This window comes from Synchiropus splendidus, chromosome 6 (genome assembly GCF_027744825.2).
Source record: "Synchiropus splendidus isolate RoL2022-P1 chromosome 6, RoL_Sspl_1.0, whole genome shotgun sequence".
NCBI classification, from domain to species: Eukaryota; Metazoa; Chordata; class Actinopteri; order Syngnathiformes; family Callionymidae; genus Synchiropus; species Synchiropus splendidus.
The window spans coordinates 3,538,869-3,566,550 of record NC_071339.1 but is presented as its reverse complement, the minus strand read 5'-3'; the positions used below and the strand labels follow the sequence as shown (position 1 = coordinate 3,566,550).

The window sequence follows — 27,682 nt, the reverse complement described above, 5'->3', positions numbered from 1 at the left end:
AGCGTTATAGAACGAGATTCTTCCAAGCATGACCAGTCCACTACGTGTTGTTGTGACAAAGGGAAGCAGATTTAAAAACAGGATTCTAAATGCTGCCTTCATCCTTTATGGTGGATGAGTAGCCGTTCCCCTGATGGCATTCCAGAGTCGGCCAATAAAATCCTCTTTGACTGGCTTGTTGTTGCACACTGAAGGATCTAGGGACGAGCAAGACAGCATCTCTGAGAGCTTCAGCTGTGATGTCAGAGACTCCACGGACACAGGCGGAGGAGTATGAATCAGAAGGGGAGTTGGAACGGAGAGAAAACAATGTGTACAGAATCAACTGAGGAGGAACTTCAGTTATATGATCATTATTGGAATTATCAGAACCACCTTGATCCTTCAAGTTCTACTCAATATTCGAACCATATACAGCCTGAACTTGACTATTACTACTATTTAAATCCATCAGATAGTGGTTTGGTCTAGTTTTTGTTGAGTTTCCTGGTTGACTGTTGTTTCTTTAAATTACTTTCATCTGGACCTATAAAATATTGCCTTTCTGTCCTCAATAAAACTGCATATTTTTGCCAATATTTTTGGGTCAAAGTTGCGCTTCCTTAAAATACATAAGCCTCTAAATCTTTTGCTTGGAGACATAGTCTCCTGGCTTGCTGTCTGTTATCAGTCACTGGGACAGACATGCAGCTTTCTGCAGGCATTTTCTGACACACACTCACTCACACACACCACCATACTAAGTCTCTTACGGCCATTTGTAGAGGGAGGCTTACATTCCTGGATTACGGAAATCGTCTTCCGCCAATGTGTCGGAAGGAGAGCAGATCTACTCCAGTACGCGCTGGACACTCCGCATAACAAAGCAATCCCAGCAGGACCAAAGAAGTCAGCGAATGTTGGAAGGATTGGACCCCGGATGATCATGTGACTGGCTCTGCATAGTTTGACTGAAGGTGTGGCAGGCGTGTCCTCGGTGTCTGTGAGACATGAGCCTCCATTTTGACTTATATAAGAGGAGCGCCTCAGTAGGAGGCTTCGAGATTGATCTCCACAGTCCCGCACCAAGTCTTGAATGACAATGACATTCACAAAGCTCATTCAACCCTTGATGTGTAATGACATCTTAGATTATTTTTGTTGGAGGGGAGGATTATAAAAAATCTATTTTAATCCTCATAATTCATGGCACCGCAGGAGGCTATACACGACTAAACTCCCTTTTAGATTGTGGCGTCTGCACCAGCTTCATGAGCATCACCTTCATCATCAGTCTAATCTCAGACCTCTAACTCATACGCCGCTGTCCCCCTCTTCCCCTCTTCCTCTGCTTCTCTCTTGGTCTCCCTCTCTCTCTCACTCTTGGTTCCACTGTCTTCCATTTTCATTCAGTCGTTGTTATTCAGACATGAAAAGCCGCAAGTGCTGCAGCTTTGATGGCATTGATTTACCACTGTGCTCAGGCGGAATCTGCTTCCGAGTGTCTGCAGTCAAATTATTAGACATGACAGATTAAGTGCAGTGGGAATTGAGAAGTTAGAAAAACAGCACGAGTTAAAGCAGCGGCAGGAAATGTTTTCTCCCCAAAATAACAGCTTGAAACTATTTTCAAGTTGCATTGATTTCTGAAATGGTAATGGCATCTGTGATGTTGCGTCATCTGTCCTGGGGAGGGCAAAAGGCTTTCTCAACCCTCGGAGAAAAAGACATGTTTTGAGAAAGTTTGCTTCAAGATTGGCCGCGCTTTGATTTAAATGTGTCACCGTCAAGGCAGGAAATAAGATATTTAAAACGAAAAGATAAAAAAATGTGAAAAAATAAAGATGAGAAATGCAACATAGAATACTGCTGAATAGTGCTCTCTATTTATTTCAATTAACGGGAAACAGAATTTAAATTGAACAGCAGTAACAGTTTAGTTGACGTTACCAAAAGCTGGATTCGTGCCCACCCTGAACAACAGCACACTCACGTACGCTCCCAGGAAGAGGACATGACTGTGTTGACGAAGTTCATAATGTGGCTGTGTGTGTGTGTTGGAAGCACAGATCTCTGGCTGTTATGCAGTCGAGAGTCTTTTTCTTCTTCTTTATGTCAGAAATTGTTAACTCTAGTGAAGAAAACGAAAGGTGCCTGTAGGTGCTTTGGTTCTAGCGTCAAAAAAATGGCTGCATTTGAACGAGCCAGTCTTGGCTGTGAAGAGTGATGTAGTTCCCGCTTTTGCATAAGCTGATGGCGGTAACACCTTTAGCTCCAGTCTGAGCAACAGTCGAGGGCATGTTTCTATTGAACGTTGAGGGGTAAATAGTGGCAGTGCTTCGTGACAGCGATGGAGTGGCCATCCAGCCCATGCTGGACCCGACGCTTGGCTTCATAGCGTCTGGGGATTTGGTGGAGGCGTGTTCAAACACTGCTTGTAGTGCTGAACGACGTTCATGTTGACACCACGGACAAAGAGGAAACGATAAAATGAAGAGTACACATGTGAGACACGGGTCGGACACTCGACTGTTGGACGACAGGCGGCTCACTCACTGCTGAAGTGAAGGGCCTCTGTGACTGGTGGATTGGGGCAGCAGATCTGGTGGAGCAGGTTGCCACATTTTTCTACCACGTTTTAAAGTAATGTAACTCACTGCATCCGTCGACTGGTTGCAACACACAATACATACTGAGGGGTTTCATATTCATTAATAGGTGATACCAAAGTTGAGAAAAAACTGGGTGCTCAAAGCAGGGAAAGTGCAAAAATAATTTTCCTCACGCGAACATTTGTTTACGACAACAACCCAACATAACAGATACTGTCGAGAACATGCTAAAAGCATCACACCGGAAGGATTATTGTAGATGAAATCTTCCTTTCATTTAGAACAGATGCAAAATGTGTGATTCATTTGCCATTAATTGTGAGTTAACTCCGCTTCAATGCGATTGATAAAGATTTAAGTTTGAGCCTATTGACATCCCTACTCACCCTTTTGTTGTGCCTTGATCACTGGCTCTCCACGTCTTTCTGTGTGAGCAGACATGTTTACACATCTGAGACTTGAAAACAAAACCAAAATAAAAAACTGCTTTCAAAAAAGATCATAGGAAAAGCAGTTGGCTGGTGCAATATTGGGAGAAGGAGGAAAGAACTCTGGGGAGAGAGAGCTATAAACCTTTAAGGTAAGATGCAGCCACATTAGTTTCACACCATTTGTGACATTCTCATTCCAAGTGTCTCCTGCTACGGCGACACCGCGGCCAATGAGGCACAACTGATGGGGGAAATTCTGAATACGGCCAAGAAAGTCTGGTCTGCTTTTAGACTGCAGGACATGGACGCTTCTTTGGCCAGAGCAGGAGAGAGTGAGCCTGGAATAATGCAAGACATGACTGACAGGAAGCGTGTTCGTAAAGACAGCGCGCCGCACGTGACTCGGTAACCTGGCATGCAGTGAAATAAGACCGTAATGATTTCTATAATAGGCTTACACTTCCTTTATCACACGCTCACATGCATGCAGTCAAAATGGAGAGGCAAAGGTGAAGAGGTGAACCGGTGACGAGAGTGCATCTCGGCGTGATTTGGCTCTCAGCTCATTATTTTAAATCGCCCATTACGACTGTGCTCTTGGATAACATTGTACGGTGGAGCACGGTGTTAAACGTGCTTCGGTCAAAGGACTGCAGGCTCCGCGTTTGAAAGGATTTTATCACACACAAACAGAGGCACAAACATAAACAAACGTTTCACGTCGCCCACTTCCCAAGTTCACTTTTGCCTCTTTGACTTTGACGCTTGTTTTAGAAGCCGGAGGAATAGACACGGTTATGTTTGTTCCCTAATTTACTTTATTGTGCTGGGCAGCTGAAATATACGTGATATATGTGTGCGGGAGCAGGCGGCTCGCTTGTGCAGTCTGCACCGCTGTTTGCTTGGCGCGGAGGATGAAAACACGGCGCTTTATTTACAACGTCATATTGAAGATTGTGTTTTATTACAGCTCATAATGAGCTTGTAATATGCTTTTTTTAGATCGGCTTGTTACCTCTGCATTTTTATTGCGTCCTTTGCTCCTTGTCTGCTTGTGCTCCTGTGTGTGTCTGTGTGTATGAGAGTGTGTTTGGGTGTGTCTGTGCCAGTAATCACTCATGAATTGTGAAAGCTGTTCAGACCTGTGTTTTCATAACATCCTTACCTTCCTATGATGAATACAAACCTTTTTATGAGAGTAAAAAATATATATTTCCAATGCATTTTATCCGCCAAAATCAATGATGCAACGGCGCAACACGCTGTCATGGCCAAGGTGTCAAATACCGACTTTCGTGGCCTAGAAGGAAAGTTAGCCGTGGCAGGTTCAAGCATTCAAGGAACAGTGAATCAACTTTGAAAGACAACTGTTGCGGAGCCGGACGGAATCACAAGGAGACAGCGACACATCTGAGGTTTATTCAAGCACAAAAATAAAACAATCGCCACCGAACCGGAGGATGAATGATCGGAAATCTGAGAGCAGAAGGCAGACACGATGGTCAGAAACAGCGAAATCACAAGCGCGGTCGCAAAAACGAACAACATCAGAGTCAAGAAGAAGGAAACACGTTGAGCTCATGAACGCACAAAAATCACAACTCTGGCTCCGGGGATAACCAAGAGATCAGAAACACGGAAGCGAATGAATGAGCAAATGAGAAAAGCCAATTTTCCAAGAATCAAATGGAGTCGATCTGGCACGTGTTGCTGGAGCCAAGACACTTAAGACAGCGCCAGTAATGATTTTTAGATCATCAGCTGCCGTGCACTGTTGCCATGGGAACGCGCCAACAACAAAAGGGCGAGGGAAAAACGGAAGTGACAGGACAAAGCTACAGCGAATCACAACACTAAAGGCCTCGACGATAGTCGCTGTTTGATGCTTTGGGAGTGAAGATGTATTGGTGCATGTCTGTTGAGGCAAGTCACTGAATAAAAAAATATTGTGCATAATATTTGAAATAGTTTAAAAAAATAAATAAATAATAAAATGTTCTTGATCACTATGATGATAAACACTCGGTGAAAGACTCACTTAACCAGAGTCTCTGGAGCTATGTTTATTGAAGGATTCTGTATTTAAAAATAGGCTAAAAAGTACCTCCTATTATAGTGACTCATTTTCACATTAATGCAAACGCTTTTGACACGACTGGAGGAGTGCGCAGATGTCAGCCATTCCACTGCATGATGGCGCTCGACGGCATATTGATGCAGGTTTGTGGAAATGAAAACACGTTGTAGACGGTGGGGGCAAATATTAGTTTTTCAAAACAGGGTACAGTACGGGTTCAAGTGTAGTTGAGAGAACCAGAACTCTCGCTCTGTGGATGTTTTGCTACACAGATGTGCACCCTCTCATTCCTGCCTGGGATTGTATATTTTACAGAGCTCCAAGGAACATGGAACATGGTTACTCTTTGTAAGGCCCAAATGATGAATGATTTTTCAGATTATGTGTCAAGTTATATTTGTAACCCTCGGTGTACATTAGTCAACATTTCCCCAGTTGGACAATTACAAGGTGACAGTCCCATTAGAGCCAGTCAGGCAGCACAAAGGCGCGGCGCGCATGAGAGTGACATAGATCTCCAAGTGACTGTCACTCTGCCGTTGGCCCCTCCGCCAGCCTCCCTCACTGGTCTGCACCCGCAGTGGCAGCCTGAGCTGACCCCAGAGCCAGACTGGACCCTCAGACTGACTGGTTGGACCAGTTGGTTGGGTTGCTCTTGCCAGGCTGCAGTGGCCAGAATATACTTTATAAAGGAGCTCAACACGCTGCAGCTGAATGGCACGAGCAGTTCGGCAGGTGATCCTAACACTCTGTAACAGCCTCCTTCATTGTTTGACTGCTGGTTCAATAATTATGGGGTAATTAGACGCACTTAATGAGATGTCATTCTGCTGCTGGCTCTCTGAGTACTCAATCCCATTTTACGTGGCTGAAAAATCAGAAATCCCACTCCGACCAAAAGCAAGCCTGGATGGCAGCGTGTGCTTGATGACTCTCCCCCAGCGTGTGTCAGGGGAATGAATAGCTTTGTTCACCAGCTCAGTGCGCTGGTTTGTTTCAGCTGGATTCCTGCGTCCCCCAGCTGAGCGCCGATGAATTGCTTGGCTAATGCTGTAATTGGGTTTATGAATCACGACTTCACTTCCATTGATATTGTTTCCCTCAGTAGTCACTCCCACTTTTTCAAACGCATCTTCAATCCAGTGTCTTTTAAAGGAGCTGGAGGGGATGCGCACAAGTTGGCACCTGTGCAAAATACCCTCAAAAATGCAGAGTTTGCTGTGTTCTAGAATTTGCTAACTGAGCATGTGTTGCAGCATGGTGCAAATGGTTCCCTGGACGGAGGCTTTATTCATTTATTTACTCATTTATTTTTTTGTTGATTTCAAAATTTCATATTTATTGACTGTATCTCACATTAGTCCTTTGATAGTAGATCAAAAGCTTCATCAAAGGCACGAGAAAACAGATTCTCATCTTCTCTTTGTATTTGTAGGATACCTTCAATCTCTGATCCCATAATGCATTGCAATTCATGACAGAAAAGTTGTTGTCAGATTATGATCAAAGATGATTATGTCATGGTTGACGTGCGTCAGTGCTTGGTCTGGACCCATAGTTCGGGGTGATGAAAAGGGCATCCAGTGATAGGTCACGGTTGTTTTTCACATCTGACATTTCTTTACTTTCAGCACTTGACTTTTCCCCCCAAAAGACTCACATTTGTTTTCTCCATCTTGTTGAGAAGTGGCGCGAAAAAAAAAGCAGCTATTCTATTATCCTTAAATCCAAATGCACTTCACAGCGGCATTTCCTGAGGCAGCCTGAGGACGGAACGGAATTGGCCGTGTTAGATGCTGGAGACGAATGGCTGAATAACAGTGTCAGCAGCGGAGCAGAAGAACCTTCCTCAGGTGGCGACTGTTGCTCATTTGTGTTGATGGGACTCTGACTGTTTTCTCCCCACTGGGAGAAATGGGAGGGTGAGCAAGAAGCACAGCAGAGTGAGAGATGGATGGAGAGATGACAGGAAGGTCTGGGCAGAATGTTTAAGCAGCGCATAAAAAGAAAAGCAGAAAAATGGCAAATGGTCTGAAGACTATATTTTGAAGCCGGTAGGTTTTTTCCATCATGGAGCAGTTGTTCTGACTCATGCGTTTCATAATATCCCTCATAATTTCCCTTTCATTATGTCAATAAGCAGAATTTACATAATCCATGCAGGAATCGGTAGCTGAAAATGAAGTACATTTGTAGTACAGGGCTTCTCACAGCGGCCGCCTTGAAGCGGTAACAGACGTGCCATGATCTTATTGGATGGATATTAGCATGACCTCTTAGGGGCTTTTCACACTGTGGGTTCTGTCTCGGGAAGCCTGAGTTCGATTCGCCCCCTGCAGCCTCGCACCTTTGCGCCTCGGGCGATGTCCCTTTTTTTCTACTGAGCAAAACAGCTGGTTTGTGACCCCCGACGAAGCACGTCTAAAGGAAGTCGCCACGAGCCGCGCGACAACCCACCACCGGCTTAACCTCCTTATTTCTGTCAATTCCTAGTTCTACGAGTCGTCCTCACCTCAGATGTTAACTGATGACGGACCTCCGCCACGGCTGCAACAGACTGTGCCGTTTCACAGCCAAAACTAAACCTATTTATCTTATAAGGAAACAGTATCTTCACGTTAAGATGTCATCGATCTGGTAGTATGAATTCAAATAGTTTACAGCGAAGACTGCTATCAAAATGAGGACACCGTTTCATGAAGCCTCACCAGCCCATTTCTAGTATTCTGGCCAAGAAAGTCTGTAGTCCCCACCATTATTCCAGATCTTACGATATGGTACGACACGGTTTGTTTAGCTGAGACACTCAATAGAGACACGGGGTAGAGCAGTGTTTAGCCTACTCAACAGCCTTCTCTATGGAGAGTTTTCAGACATCTGCCGCTGCTGCCGCTGCTGCTGCTGCTGCTGCTGCTGCTCACATTTGAGGTGAATATCTGTCAGCTGCTTCTACCTGGCGGCTGTTGAAACTATAGCTTCTCTCCAAAGCAACTATTTTTAAAATCATCATCACCAATCACTGGTTGTAATGCTGCCGCCAAGCTGACAGGTCCTTCCCCACTTTCCCCACCACGAGGCTCTCATTGAAAGTTTTTATTGTGTTTTGTAAGAAAGTTTGATGGCAGGCACAAAAACTTATGCTCCTACATTTCCTCTAATTGGAAAATGCTTTCTTTACTTTGTGGGAGCATCTCCTCCACCCGCTCATCCTCCCTCTGCCTTTGCTGTTCTGTTGGCTGTTTTTGCAGGGATGGCCTATCACTCTGTTGGAATTTTTCATCCGAATCAAAAGCAGGCCACATCAGCTTTGAAGAGTGACGAGTCACACAGCAGGAGGCATCAAAGCTGCACTAAAAGAAAATTTAAGAGGGAGTTAAAAGGCATGTCGTTTTGCCATTTCCCTCATGTTTAACAAAAAGAGAACTGTATAACAGCCGGGGAAGATGAGACACTATCAAACAGGAGCGCTTTCAAGGATGTCGATGTAGTTTTCACATGCGCAGATGTTTTCATTCCGCTGTTTAACATTGAGATTCACCCAGTTAAAGTGGCAAGCGCGAGCAGCTGCTTTGAATATCCAAGAGCGCTAAAGGTTCGCTGTCAGTTCAGAATATTTTAGCAAAATCTCTGAGAGTCAGATGAGACTTGTCAAGATGCTTGTCACCTTCGCAGGAGCTGAATCTTGTTATCTACTTGATGGGAAAAAATAGAACTATAACACGCTGTTGCATTTGCTTGCTGCATTCGCCGAAGTACCTTCACTGCCTGTAAATGTAGAAGCAGGCAAGACCAAAATCCCGAGCACAAGAAGTTGGTTATCGCTCTCTTTCTTATTCTCAAATTACACTTCACTTTTACAGTGGAAATCAAAAAATAATTCAGAAAATTCTCACTTCATCATCTTTTTCTTTCCTATAGTGTTTTTGCTTGGATTTACAAATGTTCTAAAGTTCAAATTGAGGCCAAGTCGGAAAAACCTGACTTCATAAAAAGCACAAAACACAACCAAAGTGCTGCAGTAAATCAACTTTCATATGTCTGAGTTGCTTCTTTACTCGTACAGTGGCTAGTGCACCGCGCTGAGAACCAGAGTAGCTTTTACATTTAATGCATTTTGCCATGAGCCTACGGTTCAGAAGCTGTTCACTCATTGAATTCTATGCTGTGTTTTTATACAGACACTAATGTGGTCCATTTAAGCGCAAACAATGTTTTCCATCTGATGGTGCAGGTCAGAGAGGCTGTTTTTGCGGGCTTCAAGAGGAATGCGAGGGGCCGTGGCGGCGCGGAGCAGATCAGGAATTGGCTCAAGAAGTAACTTGTTTTTCTGAGAATGTGATAAAGAACAAGGGCTTCTTTTCTCGTACGGGAAGAAAAGGTGCTGATGCTTGAGCATCAATATGGTTCCATTCGTGCACATGATAGTCAATCACACGTCCTGCCAGTAGTGATGGGTACATGAGGTTTCATGACACAGTATTGAAGGATAGATGAGGTTTCACAACACAGTATTGAAGGGTCGATGAGGTTTCATGACACAGTATTGAAGGGTAGATGAGGTTTCATGACACAGTATTAAAGGGTAGATGAGGTTTCATGACACAGTATTGAAGGGTAGATGAGGTTTCATGACAGTATTGAAGGGTAGATGAGGTTTCATGACACAGTATTGAAGGGTCGATGAGGTTTCATGACACAGTATTGAAGGGTAAATGAGGTTTCATGACACAGTATTGAAGGGTAGATGAGCTTTCATGACACAGTATTGAAGGGTAGATGAGCTTTCATGACACAGTATTGAAGGGTAGATGAGGTTTCATGACAGTATTGAAGGGTAGATGAGGTTTCATGACACAGTATTGAAGGGTAGATGAGGTTTCATGACACAGTATTGAAGGGTAGATGAGGTTTCATGACACAGTATTGAAGGGTAGATGAGGTTTCATGACACAGTATTGAAGGGTAGATGAGGTTTCATGACAGTATTGAAGGGTAGATGAGGTTTCATGACACAGTATTGAAGGGTAGATGAGGTTTCATGACACAGTATTGAAGGGTAGATGAGGTTTCATGACACAGTATTGAAGGGTAAATGAGGTTTCATGACACAGTATTGAAGGGTAGATGAGGTATCATGACACCGTGTCCTGACTTTCAGAGGCCACTGTTTCATGATACCTCATCACTACATCAATGTTAAACTGACTTCTTTACCTCAACCGCATGTTTATCTACTTGAGGCAACTCGGGTGTCATGGATGATTGTCCTTGGATGATTTTCCTTGGATAAGCCAAATGGCGAAGGCTGGGAATCCGATGAGTAACTGGAGGAACGTGCGCAGGCCGATTTTTGGCAGGATGTCTTCATTACGGTTGACAGTTGTGACAGCTACATCGTGACGGAGCGGCCATCGGGAGGGATCGTGCTCTTCCTCCCATTATGCGGTTCAGCACAGACTTGAGCTAATTTGCATTAACGGTAATAATCCTCTGCATATTTACTAACCTTCATATTCCCAATCAAGTTGTAATAATTGCTTTGGCGGAGGTTTTCATGAGGTGTTTGCTCTCCCACCCACGAATATAAATAACCAGCTTCCACGGCTTCAGAACTTCATCCGAGGAGAGCCGGAGAAAGCAAACAGCAGTGGGAGGCTGATTAGAATGAAATGAAAAGTGGGATGAAGTTGATATGAAAAAATGTGTCAAAAATAGGGACAACTGGGAGAAATATGCCGTTGTTAAATAAACGCTATTTAGAAACACTTCAAATAAAGTGTATCGCTGAGTGAACTGATGAGCACGGAAGCATATGCAGAGTTTTTATTTTTAGGATGATTTTTTTTTTAAGACAAGTCGACGCAGGGGGCGAGAAAGGATCTCTCATGTGCATCTCGCCTCAGATGCTGTGACTTGGATGATAGTAGAGTCTCATCCCCAACTTGCTTTGTTGTGGTCAGAGGTGGACCTGTCACTCACGGGTCGACAGTCAATATAAATGCCATGTCCTGTAAATATGGTGAGGAACAGGGCTATTCTTTTTTTAGTTTATCTGATCCTCAAGAGAAGATGTGAGGCAGTAGTGTATAGCTACTTCAATAAAGTGGGATTTCTTTTGTTTTATATGTTGATAATAACGTGCAAAGCTGGAATCTGTCACTCAAACTAGCTCTACTGAAGATTCTGAATACGTCACAGTCCGTAAAAACAAAGACTGAATCAGTCTCAGTTACAACTAATACTGCCAAAAAAAGTCACAGCTCTGACATGAGGAACTTCATTTAATAAACTTAAAGTAAACTCAGTGCATTAATCGGTGCCAGTGGCGACATGATTTTGAGTCTCCAACAGTCCGGTCACAGAGCGCCGTGACATTTACCTGGCTTTGTCTCATCTGTTGGGAGTTTCATAAACGGAGCCATTTTTCCAGTATTGACACAGCGGCGGTGTGGTTCTGTCCCCGAGTGTGTCTCCTCAGACAACGATTTCCAATCTTTGATATTTGGAGCAGAAGTACAGCCCTCTCCATCTTACCTGCTTCCCCACCGCTCCACACACCTCACTCTGTGTTTATCTTGAGACGAGACGCTCGGCAGGTTGATGCGGTTTTCCACTCTGACGGGAGATAGCACGACGAACTGACACGTGCGGCGATGGCGGCTTGCAAAGTTCTGTTCTGTAGACGAGAAACTTATTGTGAGCCGACAACAATGAGTGTCTGTCTTGCTGTTAATGTGTCTGTTCAACATGGCAACATTTTTGGAGATTGAGGTCATTGTCTGTGCTGCCATGTGGGGTCAGAGGTGAGAGCAGTGGCTTCTCTACGTGTTGCTTCTGCCCACGGGGTCCTCTTTTTACCGCTCACGTTTGATAGTGAAGCAGGAGAATAGCTTCCCTGGAGCGCCCCCATCTGTGTGGGATAGATGTGTGGGACACATCTTCCGGCGTTGCATCTGCCCTGAAGGCCAACGCAGACAGGACCGCACCGCGCTGAGCAATAAAAGTGAGAGAAGCATGTTACGCCGGACGACTGCTACACCAGCGTCTGCCATTAAGCAGGAACAACACATAAAAGTCACCATCAAAGGAGTGTAAAGCACAGTTTCCCATTATGGTGTGACATCAGCTCATAGTCCAAACTGACCTCTAATGATCCCTCAGGAGCCTGCGGCACAATGTCCCTTAATGACTTGCTGGCGAGCGATGGCAACAACGGAACATTCACAGTTGTAAAATGTGTCCATTATCTTTGGAATTAACTAGATAAGTCAGCAGCAGATGGAAACTGAAGCAAGTGGGTGCTATGTTGTTGGGAAAGCTGCTGGACGCTGGAGCTGGTTTGACTTGTTGTGGCCCGATACATAATGATGGTGAAAACAAATTCAGAGTTTGAACTTGAGAGTCCAAATCTGCTCCATACCTTCCTGCAAACTCAGACACATCTAATATTATAGAGTATAATAGGAGCTCGGAGCTAGCTATGACAGTATATAAATAGTCTTCTTTATAGGATTTACTTTAAAGCAGTTGGGATAATTTGAAGTAACACTACACAGTTATTACATTTCTATTGTGAGGCATTATTTTGGCTGAAACTTCACTGGCCGTACTCGACGTCAATGCAGCTTGAGTACATTTCAAACCTGCCTTTCATGTGATCCGTAGAGTTCGCAGAGGTTTGAGACAGAACAAACAGAGACCTGTCAGTCTTTGACATGTGAGCCGCCATGCGATGGCAACGTGTGGCGGATGCCAACATGTCACTTGGCTTCCATTTCAACAAGCGCTGGCCAGGGGAAAATAGCCAGGGTGCCAGAGTTGGCATGTCTCAATGACAACGACATATTTGGCACCACAGCTAACTGGAAGTTGTTTTGTGACGACGATGCAATAGTGTGTTTTATGAAGACATGTCAGTGATCTCTCTCCACCGTGTGTGACGAATCCTTCAAAGTTTCCCTTCCTGGCTCCAGATAGTTAACCGTGCCGCCACTTGAATTTAACCATCTATTCCTTGTCCCATTATCAACACTTTGTCAAAGTTTCATTGAAATCCATTGTGAACTGTGCAAATTATTTGGCTCAGAGAAAGACAAGCTGATGAACGCCAGCAAAGTCCTAACCTCCTCGGCATAGCTAACAAGGACTAAAAAAAAAAAAGTCATAGTGAATAAATATTTGGTTCAGGTTTGTTTATCTGGCTCAGCCAGTCAATGACACATTCCAGCGACTAATTCCGTTCCCTTTGTCCCCTCAGCAGTTTTGAATGAATTATGGCTGCATGTACGCCTGAACTTTTACCTGTCACGTAACCTCTGAATGTGAATCAGAAACAGTCCATTAGGTGGAGATGAATGAGCGTACTAGAAAGCCGTCACAGCTCCAGTCTTTAACTTGCCAGAGACCATGAACTGCCTTTACTGAATGAGTCTTCAAAATAAAACTGACGTTTTGTTTGAGGCACAGCCAAAGTCCGAGCCATGTTAGCTTCTTCACTGATCACTTCCCTCATTGTTGGTCACGTAGCACATGTGAAAATGTACCAGATCCACTTTGCTTTTCATAGATGGCCTTGCTGCTTCAACGGTGTTCTCTGTCATGGAACCAAAGCAGTCCTTGGAAAGAAAAAAAAAAGAAAAACAAAGGCTAGCGTGGTGCCCTCCCAATTCTGGGGCATTTCTGAGCAGCTTGTCCGCACACCTGGAATAAACAGTCATTGACTTAGCGGCACAGCGCACAGAGAGACATTGCAACAGGGTATAGTCTTACGTATTATTGAAAAAAACGATTTGAGTTTGTCAAACTCTGCTCATGGTGCAAACGGTCTGTGTTTTTAACTGTCACATTCATTCCCACGACCGCTAAGTAAAAAAAAAAAAATGGTTGCAGTCGTTCCTGAAGTGGAAGAAGAGCCAAGGACAAGGTCTTGGCAGTAGCAGGAAGATGTGGTGAACGGGCAGGACAGCAGCAAGACACTGTCTCTCGCCACATGTGGGTGTGTTTTCACCGCATTTTCAGACAGGAACGTTTGAGTAAACTGAATCAAAGCATGTGTTTTGCTGTTTCATAACTAGCACATCATAACGCCACACGTTTGCTGTGGGAGATGAGGGTCACAAATGTACTTGTTTTCTATAAACTTCTCACATTTTTGGAGTGTTTTCATCAAGTAATGCTTCAAGTTATGCATTTTAACAACAAACAAGGCTAAGTAGTTTATCACTTCATTCATTTTATGTTGATGGACTATTTTAATAAAAAACAAAAAATCCACCTCATGTAGCCTCAGACCAAGGCAAAGCCAACTTCTCCCACTCATTCAAGTTGACATCGTAGTTCACCTGGAATGGATCGATTTATTAAAATGTAACATGTTTTTTATGGGGGGAAGTGTTGTTATTTTTCTGTGGCATTGACATATCCCTCTCTCGCACGCCTCCCATGGCGTCCACGGCCCACAATGCACTGCAAAATCATTTGCCTTTCTGAGCCCTATAGGCCTGTTACCAGCATTATTTAATCGTATTGGAATTTATGCTGCCGTGCTCAGGCTACAGTGTTAAGATTGGCCGGGGAAAAGAGTTGCTGTGGGGGCTGACGGTGCAGCAGTTAACCCGAGCAGCATTATAGCCCCTTCACAAAGAGTGTTTCTCCGTGTGCCTCACAGGAAGGTTTAATTATAAAGGCTTTTAAATGAGTAGCTTATCTGTTTGTAAATTGAATGTGATGTAGCTTTACCGATCGGAGTCGGCTTTGTTCTCCTGGTACACCAATTGCAGAGTCTCGTGTTTTATCAAAGTGATGTAGCTTCCTGTTCTTTCCCTGGTCTGTTTGTGTCCCGCCTCGCCCCGAGGACTGAAACTGAAGGGCAGTTATTGGGCTAAATTCCCTGAAATTCCAAGTCACTTTGCGTCTTTTCTCCTCCACTTATTTTCCCGCACTGATAACCAGTCCCTGGTGATCCTGTCAGGATGAATCCTGAAAGACCTATCTGACGCCGGCTCTCATCTGAGCGGGACAGAACCCTCGCCACGTGCCCCTCTGCTGGTTTTATTGTGGTTAGTATCCAGGAGACATCGCTACATCAAGAGCAGGAGGCATGAATTGATAAAGAGGAAAAGGATCCCAAGCTGCCGCATTAGCATTTCATTCAAATGGCTCAATTGAGCAGTTGTCACTTACGGGACACCAAGACGCCGCGCTTCCTCATTTCTTTCAATTTATCGATATAAAGCCTCTTCATTACGAGACAGAGGCAAATCTGACATCTGGTCTCAGCTGGCCTTGATGTGGAATGCTAAGCAAGCGTGGAAGCAACGGCCGCTTTGTCCCCTCAGTGGACGACTGTGTCAAATACCGGTTGGAAATTTAGATTCACGCTCTTCTACACACACACTTTGACTCTTCTCTACGATTATACTTCCTTTTCATTTAGTTTTTTGAGGCAAGGATAGCAGTTTTTACCACAGTTTTTTTGTGCTAACTCGATTGAATCCCTTTTCAGATCAACTTAGATCAATTTAGAGTCAGTCCCTCCACAAACTCGCATTTAACTACTAGCGCAATTCCTACCAATCCCTGCGAGTTCCGCGAGGCGCTGCTATTTTGTCCGATCACAGTTGAGATGAACAAACGCTCACATTTAGCCTCAAATATTCCCACCAAGTTGGTGATGGAAGATTTTGAATCCGTTCATAAATGTCCAAATTCCAAAGATTTAAATGTAGAATAGAACTCACTAGTGCAGCGCGCCGTCACCAGGACACTGTATGGACGTAAACAAACATGGCTGACCCTGAGATCCATCTCTCTCTACAACAACACTCGACTGTTTAAAATGGCTGTATTAATGAACCACTGAACTTCAGTCACCCACACACCAACACTCCCCACCTTTAGCTCTCAGTCTCCTCCCTTATGAGGAGCTCCATAACAATAAAACAAGCACACGCTGCATGCTGTCAAACTTCTCTCATCATACATCATAACAAAAAAGATGTATTTATTTTATCATAGTTGCTTATTTGGCATGTACGTATATTTATTTACTTAATTCTTTTGTGTGTGCTCTTGAAACACTGCTTGAAATACTCATTGCTTTTTGCAAATAAAGTATATTAAAAGCCTGGGTTTTTTTTTTCAGGCTAAAAACTGACATTAGTTGCCATTTTGTTCAAGAACAATAAATGATCGCAATTCATACCGTAATTTAAGAAAAAAATCTGCTGCCAAATGAGGCGTTTTTAGCCACCACAAAAGAAAGTTCAAACCCTGGACGGAGCGATGGTTGTACTGACAGACGGCCTTATACAGTGTGTGCCCTGAGTTTCCCCGAAATGTCCCTTTTATTTCCACCAGGATTCCACCCTCTTCCAATCCTGAGAAGCTTGAACCAGCTGTTCTCATTCACATTTTCCTGCTCTGATTGGCACCAATGACATGCGCGAGATGTGAGCAACCCAAATATATTCGCACTCACTGGATCATTTAATCCGCACTTTGATTGGCAGACTATGGGCACCATGAATAATGAATGTAATTAGCTGTACAGCATCACGCACCAGTGACCACGTGACGCCAAGCTGAGCGGCTTGATAGGAAAGTCAGAGGCTGGTCCACTCGGCGTCAAGTAAAGAGAAGTCCAGTTGAGCTTTCCAGCCGAGGTCTGGGAGGACCACAGTAGAAATGAAGAGAGAGACGGTATCGTCTTCAAACAGTTGGATGTTTTATGCAGAAGGCTCCGCTGCTACTGAGCGGATGAACTCATTTCATTTTCATGCATGATCTGCAGCGCCACAGAAAAGCAGAGGAGAAGAGGAAAGAGGATTTTTCTCTCATTTTCGTTTTATTTTCGACCATTTTTTTTGTCCGTAAACAGTGAAGGTTCAAAGGGACGATATTAAAGAGGGCACGTGACTTTTTTACTCTCCTCCAAAGGCTGTGTTTTTCTGCTTAATATCAGGAGAACCTGCCTGTGGGAGCCTGTTGTTATTATTCATCTGAAGGGTGTGTGTGTTTTCTGCATCGTTTTAATAAGACGTTATGGCAAGATTGTTGAGTAAGACGGTGGTGTGATTTCACTCAGCAGTTTACTGGCCTTGTGATCCAAGCCAGGTGCATCACCACACCAAGTCATCGCCGACGTCTGAAAGACTGCGCTGGTGTTTGATCAGCCACTCCATTACTGACTAACATTCATTACCTGTCACCAGCCGAGTGCGCTGTAATGTGTGTCTTCACAGTCACCCAGCGTGACCTCATCATTTGCTCTGCAGCGCCCTCTGCACCACAGCTTTTCCTTCCTCATGCCGTCCTCAGTGCCGTACACCAAGATGGTGTTACCGTTTCCAACTGCTGGAGGCTGAGGTTAGGGATCGCACGATGATTTCCATTTGTTTATTATTATTATTTTACATTTCATGAACTGTGCTATTTTAAGAAAATAAATCAATAAATAAATCAATCACTTTTGATGCAATTGCTGCAGATTTTTTTCTTTCACAATTCTTTTCATGCGTCCCCATATTTTAACGCTATATTGAACACCTTGAAGATTTTTTTTTTTTTTTTTTTACAAAGGATGATGTCCAAATCAATCACTTGGACCTTCTCCCACAACAGCCGTACTGTGATGAGGTCTCTCCTCCACCCGGAGCTGTAACACTGATCGTTGCTGTATGGACCCCAGATTGACGGGTCGCGATGTGGCTGGACAGAAAGGAAGCACACACCATTTCACGGCCGCTGCTTTCGACTCAAACGTGGCAGAAGAAAGAGTCAGGGTCTGGAGACAAGAACCCGCTCCCTGGAGATTGATGGCAACGTTCTTGTGGTGGAGGCATGTGGACGGAGGAGACAGATTGAGATGGTGTCTGGTATCTGCCCTGCAAAGGGAGTGAGCAAGGCATGGAGTTACCTGGCGAGGCTCGGGAGCCGATAGATCAGGAAGCCGACTGACAGCCTGGAGTCAGTCGTGGCCTGGTTGCATCTTGAAGTGGCGGTGTAGAAATCTATGACACCCTGGTGAGTCTCCCCTTCCAGTGACTGGACATTTAGAGTGTACAAGAGTGTCTGCGGTGTCAGGCTCCACCAGCACAACAGCTGATTCTCTATCGAAGTGTCAGAAAATCACTGACTTTAAAAGCTTATTTGTGTCTCTAACCCCGGTTTTTGGAATTGTCTTCACATTCAAATTTTGATAAAGACAGATGTGTCAAGTTGCCTGCACTCATTCACTCACCGTCACATGGTGTTGGCGAGATCTGGACTGTTGAGTTCTGCATGTGTGTGCTTTGGACGGTCTTCACTCTGCTGTAGTCTGTAAACCAGATTTTCAGTGTTATACTCGTGGATTTTGCCTTAAGGCTGGACATGTTTCTGCGTTAGTGTTGCTGGGCTCTAACTGTACCTCTGTTTTGTAAGCAACGAGTGACAATAACCGCCATGGAGAATACTAACAGAGCCCCTCCAAACTATGCTGTACAAGTGCTAAAAAAATGTAAATCAATAATTGAAATGTCAGTGCCATAAAGTGGGTGAACAAGAGACTAGGGGACGATCCTGAAATTCACAATTCAAAGGTCAGCCCGACTTCTTAACACTTTCAGGACCAACCATTTGCAGCAAGAAGTGAGGGTGACCTTCGTCTTGTTTGTGTACAGGGTACCTCATGGCACCGCCATCCCCATGTCATTCTTCCATCTTTGTGTACTCTGTAAACATTACGTTACACATTACAGATAGGTTTAAAAGGAGCTAGTCCAACCTCAGAGGATCTTCCCTGTCGGATCCATGATCACTTGCAGGAGGCTCCTACCAGGAGGAATCAAGCTGCCGCTGAGCAATGATGTGTTCGATTCCTGCTCGGAGCGAAAAGTTAGCTCCAAATAGTTCACATGTCTGTTTGATTGATTTCTCTATCCATTTCTCAACTCATCCTTGATACTTTCAAGAGTGCGGTTTTATGTTGCTATTGATGACGGTTTGCTACTCACTTGAAAGAGAAGCTGAAGACATTGTCGGTTGGCACCTGTTGTTCAGGCGGCCCTCTTGACTTTGAATGCTGTGAGAAACATGCACTGTGTTTTAGTGCACGTACAATACATTTCTTGTAGCTGGGCAACAACAGCGTGTATTCATTCTGCCACTTTACTTTTTATTTCTGTTTCACTATTTAAAATCAACATTTATTAAAGATGAAAGTTGTACGTCTTGGAATATTTCTGTTCATATAAAGTATGACTTTAATGGAACGTCAGGGTCATTCTTTCTTACAGGGACTATAAAGTAGCCCAACAAACGCACGTGGAGTCACTTACATGCAGCTCCAAGAACATTATGTGGTCGTCTTTGTTGAACTGTCTTTCAGCAGGATAATCATAATAGATTTCAACAGAAATTTCACAGTGTTGGGACACAGTCATGAGGAGGTCGCCGCTCTCCATAGCTCCATTCCTCCCTCTCTGCTACTGTATGTTGTTTTGTTTGTTTATTGTTTACTAAAAGAACAACACTAAATTCATTTCAATATGTCAGTTCTCAACATTGCCAGTGTCAAAGTCAACACACAGCAGAGAGTTCGTAACTTCCTGCCACCAGCTCATGTGCCGGGGTTGTCTGAAAAAGTCTTCCCCACCACTGTTTAACCAGTGGTTGGTGTGTTTTCAGGTGGAGTCCATTCTGACTTGCTCAGTCTTTCTCCCCATAAGTGATCACAGATCCTGAGAAGAAATAATATATTTACATTTTCAACACCGGAATGTTCAAGTAGACCTCATATAATGGGATAAATTCAACACAATGAGCTAAAAGTATTATCATTATCGAGTGTGAAAGGAAATAAGTTCCCTGGGGAGTCAGTGGCCTGGTGGGTTCAGAGGTGAAAGCATTCATATGCACCTTCCTCCTCACTAATGTTACATTTATTGTATTCTGAGATGTGGACTCCTGGGAGAATTCTGCCAATCGATGTCCATGGAAGGCTTCTTTTAGTCTGCGGTTCAGCAGAAATGTAGGAGGAAGGGGAATTTGTTGAAAGTTCTCGATGTCAGTTTGACTTATTGTCCGAGAGATAGCTGCCCTTCAAAGGTGGAAGAAGGCTCGGTGTTCTCATATTCTCATTTTGCCTTTCAGAGAGTCCTGTTGTGTGCTTAGCAATGTCATCTTTTCTGCCCCCAGATTCGCTCAGATCAGGACAAGGACGTCGGCATCCGGTACAGCATCACAGGAGCCGGCGCTGACCAGCCGCCCAGCGGCATCTACAACATTGACCCCATCAGTGGCAACATGTTTGTCACCCAACCTCTGGACAGAGAGGAAAGAGCCTCGTTCCATGTGAGTAGGAAGTGACCGCGACTGTTTCCCCTCCTGCTCCGAACATCTCATTACCGCCAACGATCCTGCTGAAAATCTCCGTCTACCTTTCATCGCGGGCGTTAATGCTGGCTGCCAAACACAGAAGCACAAGTCAGAGCGCATTTCAAGAGCTTCCGTGGCGCCTCTCTGGGATCTGATTGATTCCTGCGCCTGCAGTGAAACCAAACAAAACGGAGCACAAAGCCCTTCAGCTGTCATTTAGATTGAAGTTTGCCAACAAAAGATGGATGAATCACAGGGTGACGGCGTGCACCAAAGGGGTGGTTTCCTTTGGTGCAGCGTCAGGACTAATGAGCAACTTTAGCGTATGTGTTGGCGCGTCTCTCACGCCGCCTGTTTTTGCTCCGTATGGCTTACACTTGAGAGTGACAGAAACGGTCACAGTGATAGCTGTCATTTAGCTGTTAACCTCTGTGACTTTCCCGACTGCGGGAGACAAAGAAGTCCTCTTTCCTTAAGTCAATATATGACGCCATGAGAGTGAGGATGTGTTGTTCTAAAATAGACAGGGCATGTTGCTGACAGTGCAACAAGAGCAGACACTCCAAATTGAAGGGAAAATATCAACTTTAGTGACTTGATGGAAATGAAAACTATTCAACCTGTGAAACAAATGTACACTTCCATGAAGAACGCAAATAAACGTTGGAAAAAGACTTAAAAAAACAGCCTTATTTGAGTGAAACTGAGATCTTCTAAAAACAAAGTTATGAACAATGCAGCGCCATGCAAACAACGTCACACTCTTGAGTAACTGAAGTGTGGAACCAGTCATTTAGAATATTAAAAAAGACAGTTAAATCAGATTTGTTTGATTTTCTATTTGGGATTTGTTTTCCAACCTGTATCTTTTTTTCTGTACCAAATTGTCTTGTGGGTGTGGATGAAGTGGGTTTGCGTTGAGTAAACAAAAGCTAACTACTACTTCATTGTACTTTCTCTATTGAGGTTTAAATGTTTGTCATTTAAAGGAAGGCAATCAACAAGCACTATATCGTGGGATCAACTCTATCAACATTAGCAGGTCTGCTATCTGCCATCTGCACGCCTCTATATTTGTATTCTGCTGGTTGAGCAGCCCGCCCCCACACACGCCGCCGCTCGCCCGCTTCGCCGTGTCGCAGCGCATCTGCGCTCTTCAAAGGTGAAAGTGACGGCTGTGCAGTTAGCCAGTGTGGATTCCCCATCACACACACCCACGAGAGGCACAGTTGATCCGTGACCCCTGCAAAACCGCGGGGTTAAACTGTGCGAATGAAATATGCAGACCACAAAACTGTGAACTCAAGGCCGCAGGTTGGCAAACACACATTACAGGTTCCAATTTAGATCTTCAAATAGACGGAGGACTCCGCTCTGGGTGGGCGATGGTGTCAGTCTCCCACAACGGCTGTCAGCGTGATAGATGGCTTCGCAGCTGATAGAGCTAATTCAGAAGTATGCGTCTGTCTCGGAGGAGGGATTGAATACAGGCCGCTGATCGCCTCGGTGTCTCCATCAATGCTGACGCTCGCGTTATTTACACACGCTGAGTGTAAACAAAGAGCAAAGCTCTTGAAGATTGTCTGCCTGATTGTTTTGTCGCGGTGTTTGTTCAATTTGGTTTAGATGATCCTCCTGCGGAATTACCTGCCCTGGACGCCGCTGCGCATGTTTGCTTATTCCACGCTCGCTTCTGCACACAAACAGCAAATTGGGATTAATATAGCGCACGGGTTATTGGTCCCCAGCACATACTCAAGTGTTTATATGTGACACCGCCTGCTGTGGAAGTTGAGGCCACTTCCACTTAAATGTGGGCTCCGGTTGCAGAGTATTTGCTGCGGGCGACATGATGTATGATACAGTGTGGGAGAGTGTAGCTCGCGATTGACCCCAAGGAAATGTAGCCAGTCGCTTAGCTCCTCTCATCGTGACAGGACGTTCCCGCGCACTCTCAGGTCATATTGTGCCGGGGATCAAGTGGAAAGAGAGGAGAGGTCTGTGAGGTGGACTGAGCTGCTTTGACTCTCCAGAGGAAAGGAGAAAATATGTCTGATATTTTGTGTTTCTGCACACGTCGCTGCTCGCCTCGATATCACAGCATGTGTGCCCTTACTTCCGCCAGACACCCACAAAATTCATAAATAAAGCCCCATAGCAGCCTGTCGTATTGATGAATCACGCTCATGATAAAGTATTGCATTGGTATTTGTCACCTATCATTTCCTGCATGTGATGTAATATTACTTTACTGTTGAGTTTACTCACAAGTGGATTAATGATGTTTTGTTGCCCCGTATCTTTCCTCAGTATGAGACCAGATCTTTATTCTATAAACCGCCCACACTATTTATAAATAACCAAGTCACAGTGATCTATCTCCCATAAAAATGCAAACCATATTTTTAGTTGGAAACATATTGAGCTATTCTTATTGCTATTGTTTGTTATTCATTCTCTCTCCTCAGCAGGTTCAGAAAAAGAGGCAACAAATTGGTGGTAGAGACACATCTTCAAACTGCTGGAAAAAACGTTATAACCTATAATTAAACCAAAGTCCGACAATGAAACATGAGGGGAACTCAAACTCTTGTATCAGTGAGGTTGTGTAGAAGTCATGCAAAGTTGAAACAGGTCATGAGGCACCACAGTCCACTCTTTAACAAGGAGCGGGACAAATCTCTGTGTTTCGAACTCGGCAATGCTGTCGATGCAGCTTTCAAACCTGGTGAAGCATGATGCGCTGGTGACTTGGTGAGAAACGCAAAGCAACATCAATGAAACTCACACCTTTTCAGGTGGTTGAGGACCATGTAATGCTGCACTGGAGCCTGCGAGAGCCAGAGGTACCTGACACATTTGATGGAAACTCAGGACATTAGAGTTGTTTTGCTGTTAGTTTGCTCTATAAATTGTTATATACTGCCTCGCAATACGGTTATATTTGCGTATGTTGTTTTACACTAAAACCTGTTTCAAGCACTGCAATCATGCATTTTGTCAGTTATTTAAATAAATAATAATAATAATAAATTTTATATATATATATATATATATATATATATATATATATATATATATATAGTGGTACTTCGGTTCTCGACCACAATCCGTTCCAGTCGGCCGTTCGAGAAGCGATTTGTTCGAAATCTGAATGGATTTTTCCCATTAATGGAAAAAGAACTAATGCGTTCCGAGCCTTAAAATAGTCTTTTGTAGGAGTGAATGTAGAGTGTCTGCTGCAGGTGGCTGTTCCTCTATGTGTGTGGCCGCTGCATGTGGGAGGGGTTGCCGAGTGAGTGAGGTCTCTCCAGAAGTGAAGAGGTGCCCGGTGCGTGTCCAGCTCTGAATGTGCGCTTCTGTGCAGTTTGGCTGTGACAAAGTCATAAACCAAGTCACGCTCTGTCCCAGACTGGCCTCATCCCTGTCCCAGCTCCAGCCCACAACAGGACATCAAACCCTGGAGTGGAGGTGTGGAGAGCGAGCACCTCCCCTGTGACACTCTACCACGGTCCAGTGTGGAGACAGGAAAGGTTTTACACCTCAATATGAAGAAAAAACAGTCAGTAAATGTTGCTGACGGGACACGTCTGCATACAGAGGCTGCGTTATACACAATGACAAAGCGCATCGCGGGTCAGCTGGACGGTCCGCGCACGCTAGGTTTTTTTCGGCTTTTTTCGGGGGCGTTCAAGTTCTGGATTTTCAGTCAAAATCCGAAGCCAAAAATCTCAAAGTTTTTGTTTGAAGCGCTCAATGCTCCCATGTGTATCCCCTGGCCCCTCCTCTACTGTGTAGCCAGAAGAAAACAGCACATTGAGCGCTTTGATGTAAAGAAAAAAACCAGTCATTTGATTTGTGTGATGTGTGGTGGCTCAAGCTTAAGGCATGGAGCTTGTTTGCCTGTAAAATCCATACTGTGGTGATCCACCACTGTGGTTGGTTGGCTGGGCTGCAGAGCATCATGGGAACTGGTTCAGCTCAAGTCACTGTAACTGGGTGCATCCTATAATACACTGCCAGAACTGTAGCCGAACCAGGCCAGATGTTTTGCATGGATTCTCATTCTCTCCTGCAGCCCCTTCCACCTGACCTCTACAGCCAACCATGAGTTTCCTTCAGCCTTTGCTGGAATGTCAGCGTTTTAGGAGTTGCTGATTAATAATACTTCAATTGCAAGCTTCAGTGGTGAGGTCATAAATTCAGCTTCATTTGTTAAATGGTGAAAAGACCTCATGGACACTCTGTATAGAGCAGGCGTTTCTTGTCAGTTTTTGCACTGTGTCATCAAATAAACTCAACCATCTGGATGATTTTAAACATTCATTCAGAAGTGCAGCACAGCAAAAGAAAAGCATCTGCTTCTGGCTTTTTGATCGAAATTTTTAAGTGGATGTAATGTAGGTCTTCAAACCGCAGTGCCCCGGTTTTTCAAATATACATTTCTGGTTTTCTATAGTGCAAAAACGTGTAATTTTGTAAACACCAACAGCTGTGTTGAGCATCTAAGTAGGCAGTTGAACAAGTTAGACAAGAACTATTCTGTAAGCTTGGCACTTCAGGTGACAGGTCAAAGGCTTCTCTACTCACCAAGGTCGACTCAGTCTCAGCACATGACTGAATTGCTGCGCCAGGTCAGACATTAAAAATGCATGTAAACAGATTTGTCTACAGCTTCAAGTCCAACTACTGGCGAGAAACTGGAAATGATCTTCTCTACAGGACTTAGTTGGGCTACTCTCTGCATGTAACAATACTCAGTGTTTCAAGGCGTGACTCCACAAATCTTTTTCTTGTTTGTTTTTTAAATTGTGTAGCTACCAAGGAGAACAGTGGAGGAAAAATTGTGCTCACTCAAGGCAGCACAGTCTTAGGCTGTGTCTCATTTCTCACCCTAACACTGGGTTTTGCGCCTTCACATGTGAGTGTAGTGTGTCCCAATCCTCCTCAGACCGAGGGCACTCGCCGTTCACCACTTGAAATGATCCCTTCAAACCGAGGGAGCTCCGCATCTGACTTGAAACCTAGTGGGAATATGAAGTGTGGATAGATTTCCAGGATACCATTGTACTTTATTTACGAACAATTGGACAGTTGGATAGGACAACGGAGACATGTTAGTAGCCAGGACTAGTCTTCCATTTGTCTCGTATCACACACTAGCGACCCAAATGGCCAACCGTGTCCAACAACATGAACAATTCAACATGTATGTACAACAGAATGTTTTTATTTCTTCTTAACAAACAACAGTAGCTAGCGTCCAGGCTAACGTTAACATCGTCATACCTCTAGCAGATCTATCACCACAACATAGCGGCAAAGCCAGCTTCGGCTCCGCCCATTTTTTCTCCGCTGGTTCACCAAACCAAGTGAGATCATCAGCGCCGAGGTTGCAAGAACGTTGGAGCTGGCATTATCAAAACGTCTCCAACACTCGATATGTAGGAAACAAAACAGCCAATGGCACGTCGCGCGTGACGTCATGACGTGTCGTCCCAATTCTTAGACACGTCAATCACTTCACTTGGAGGGCGCTAAACCAAATGCTAGTGTTAAGTGCTCGTGTTGGGGTGAGAAATGGACCCAGCCTTACCCCTTACACTCAGTTAGCCAAAAAACAGATCCGTAATGCAACACAGACACTATATATAAACACATGCTTTGTGAATTGGGCTTCACACTGCAATGTTATGATGTCATTGTATTTCAGCAGTGAACTTGTTCAGCGTAGGTAAGGCTTTTACCTTATCACCACGGACACAAAGGTGGTCCTGGAGCTGAAGAGTCTGGATGAAATCTTCCACTGGGCGTCATGGAGCAGCATTCAGGGATTCTTCAGGCTGCTTCCAATTTTGTCCCTGGAAGCAGGACAAGAACGGTATTCTCTTCGCCATGAGGAGATGGACTTTCAGCCGAGTATGAGAAAGTGCTTCCATTGCTGAATATCATCTGCAAAAAACGGCGATGTCAAATTCAAGTCACTGCAGAACGAGCCCAGAAATCACGGCCTTGAAAATGATGGTTACAGAGCAACAATCTCTGGCCCCGACAATCTCAGGGCCCTCCACACACAGGGCTTGTTAGCCTTCAAATTGTATGCTATCCCTTCAATCACTTTTGCCGACAGAACGACTGGTTGTTTTGTTCGTCTTGACTTTTCAACCTCTTGCTTTACACATTATGACCTCAATTCAATTGTTTTAATACAAGAAGACAGGGCCATCACAGACAGCCGATGACATCGCTGAAACATCACTGGGGTTAAAGTCTTGGCCAGTTCCCTCACCATATGATTCGTTTTGATCTTTTTGGGAGCTAGATATGGTCAAAATAGTCACTATGCAGTCATCTATATGAGATGTTGGCTGGGTGTACTCCAGGCTACATGCTGTTTGAACAGTGGGCCACATCCAGTATGGATCCGTTTCCCCCATCTGAAACAGATGTGGGCCCGATCTGGGCCAGAACGCTGGATATCATTCTGGCAGATCAGGCCATGTGGTGCACGTTTCTTTTGCGGATCTAATGATCTGTAGCTGGTCACGGCTGCTATCTGGCTTAATATCTCTGTATATTTTTTAATACAGTGGTACCTCGGTTCTCGACCACACTCCGTTCCAGACGGCCGTTCGAGAAGCGATTTGTTTGAAATCTGAATCAATTTTTCCCATCATTTCATTTTACAATGAATAGAAAAAGAACTAATGCGTTCCAAGCCTTAAAATAGTCTTTTGTAGGAGTGAATGTCGAGTGTCTGCTGCAGGTGGCTGTTCCTCTATGTGTGTGGCCGCTGCATGTGGGAGGGGTTGCCGAGTGAGTGAGGTCTCTCCAGAAGTGAAGAGGTGCCCGGTGCGTGTCCAGCTCTGAATGTGCGCTTCTGTGCAGTTTGGCTGTGACAAAGTCATAAACCAAGTCACGCTCTGTCCCAGACTGGCCTCATCCCTGTCCCAGCTCCAGCCCACAACAGGACATCAAACCCTGGAGTGGAGGTGTGGAGAGCCAGCACCTCCCCTGTGACACTCTACCACGGTCCAGTGTGGAGACAGGAAAGGTTTTACACCTCAATATGAAGAAAAAACAGTCAGTAAATGGAGCTAACGGGACACGTCTGCATACAGAGGCTGCGTTATACACAATAACGAAGCGCGTCGTGGGTCAGCTGATCGGTCCGCGCACGTTATGTTTTTTTCCGTTTTTTTTCGGGGGCGTTCAAGTTCTGGGTT

The 27,682-nt window shown here is 44.5% G+C and overlaps 1 protein-coding gene across 5 annotated transcripts in view; it reads left to right on the top strand.

Moving 5' to 3' along the window:
- cdh4 (cadherin 4, type 1, R-cadherin (retinal)) overlaps positions 1 to 27,682 on the top strand; it is a 247,797-nt gene that overhangs the window by 162,377 nt on the left and 57,738 nt on the right. For all 5 annotated transcript variants that reach the window (XM_053868371.1, XM_053868374.1, XM_053868372.1 and 2 more), the window contains one exon: positions 20,277 to 20,432. In XM_053868371.1, coding sequence (XP_053724346.1) covers positions 20,277 to 20,432 — 156 coding nt within the window. The remainder of the gene's footprint in view (positions 1 to 20,276; positions 20,433 to 27,682) is intronic.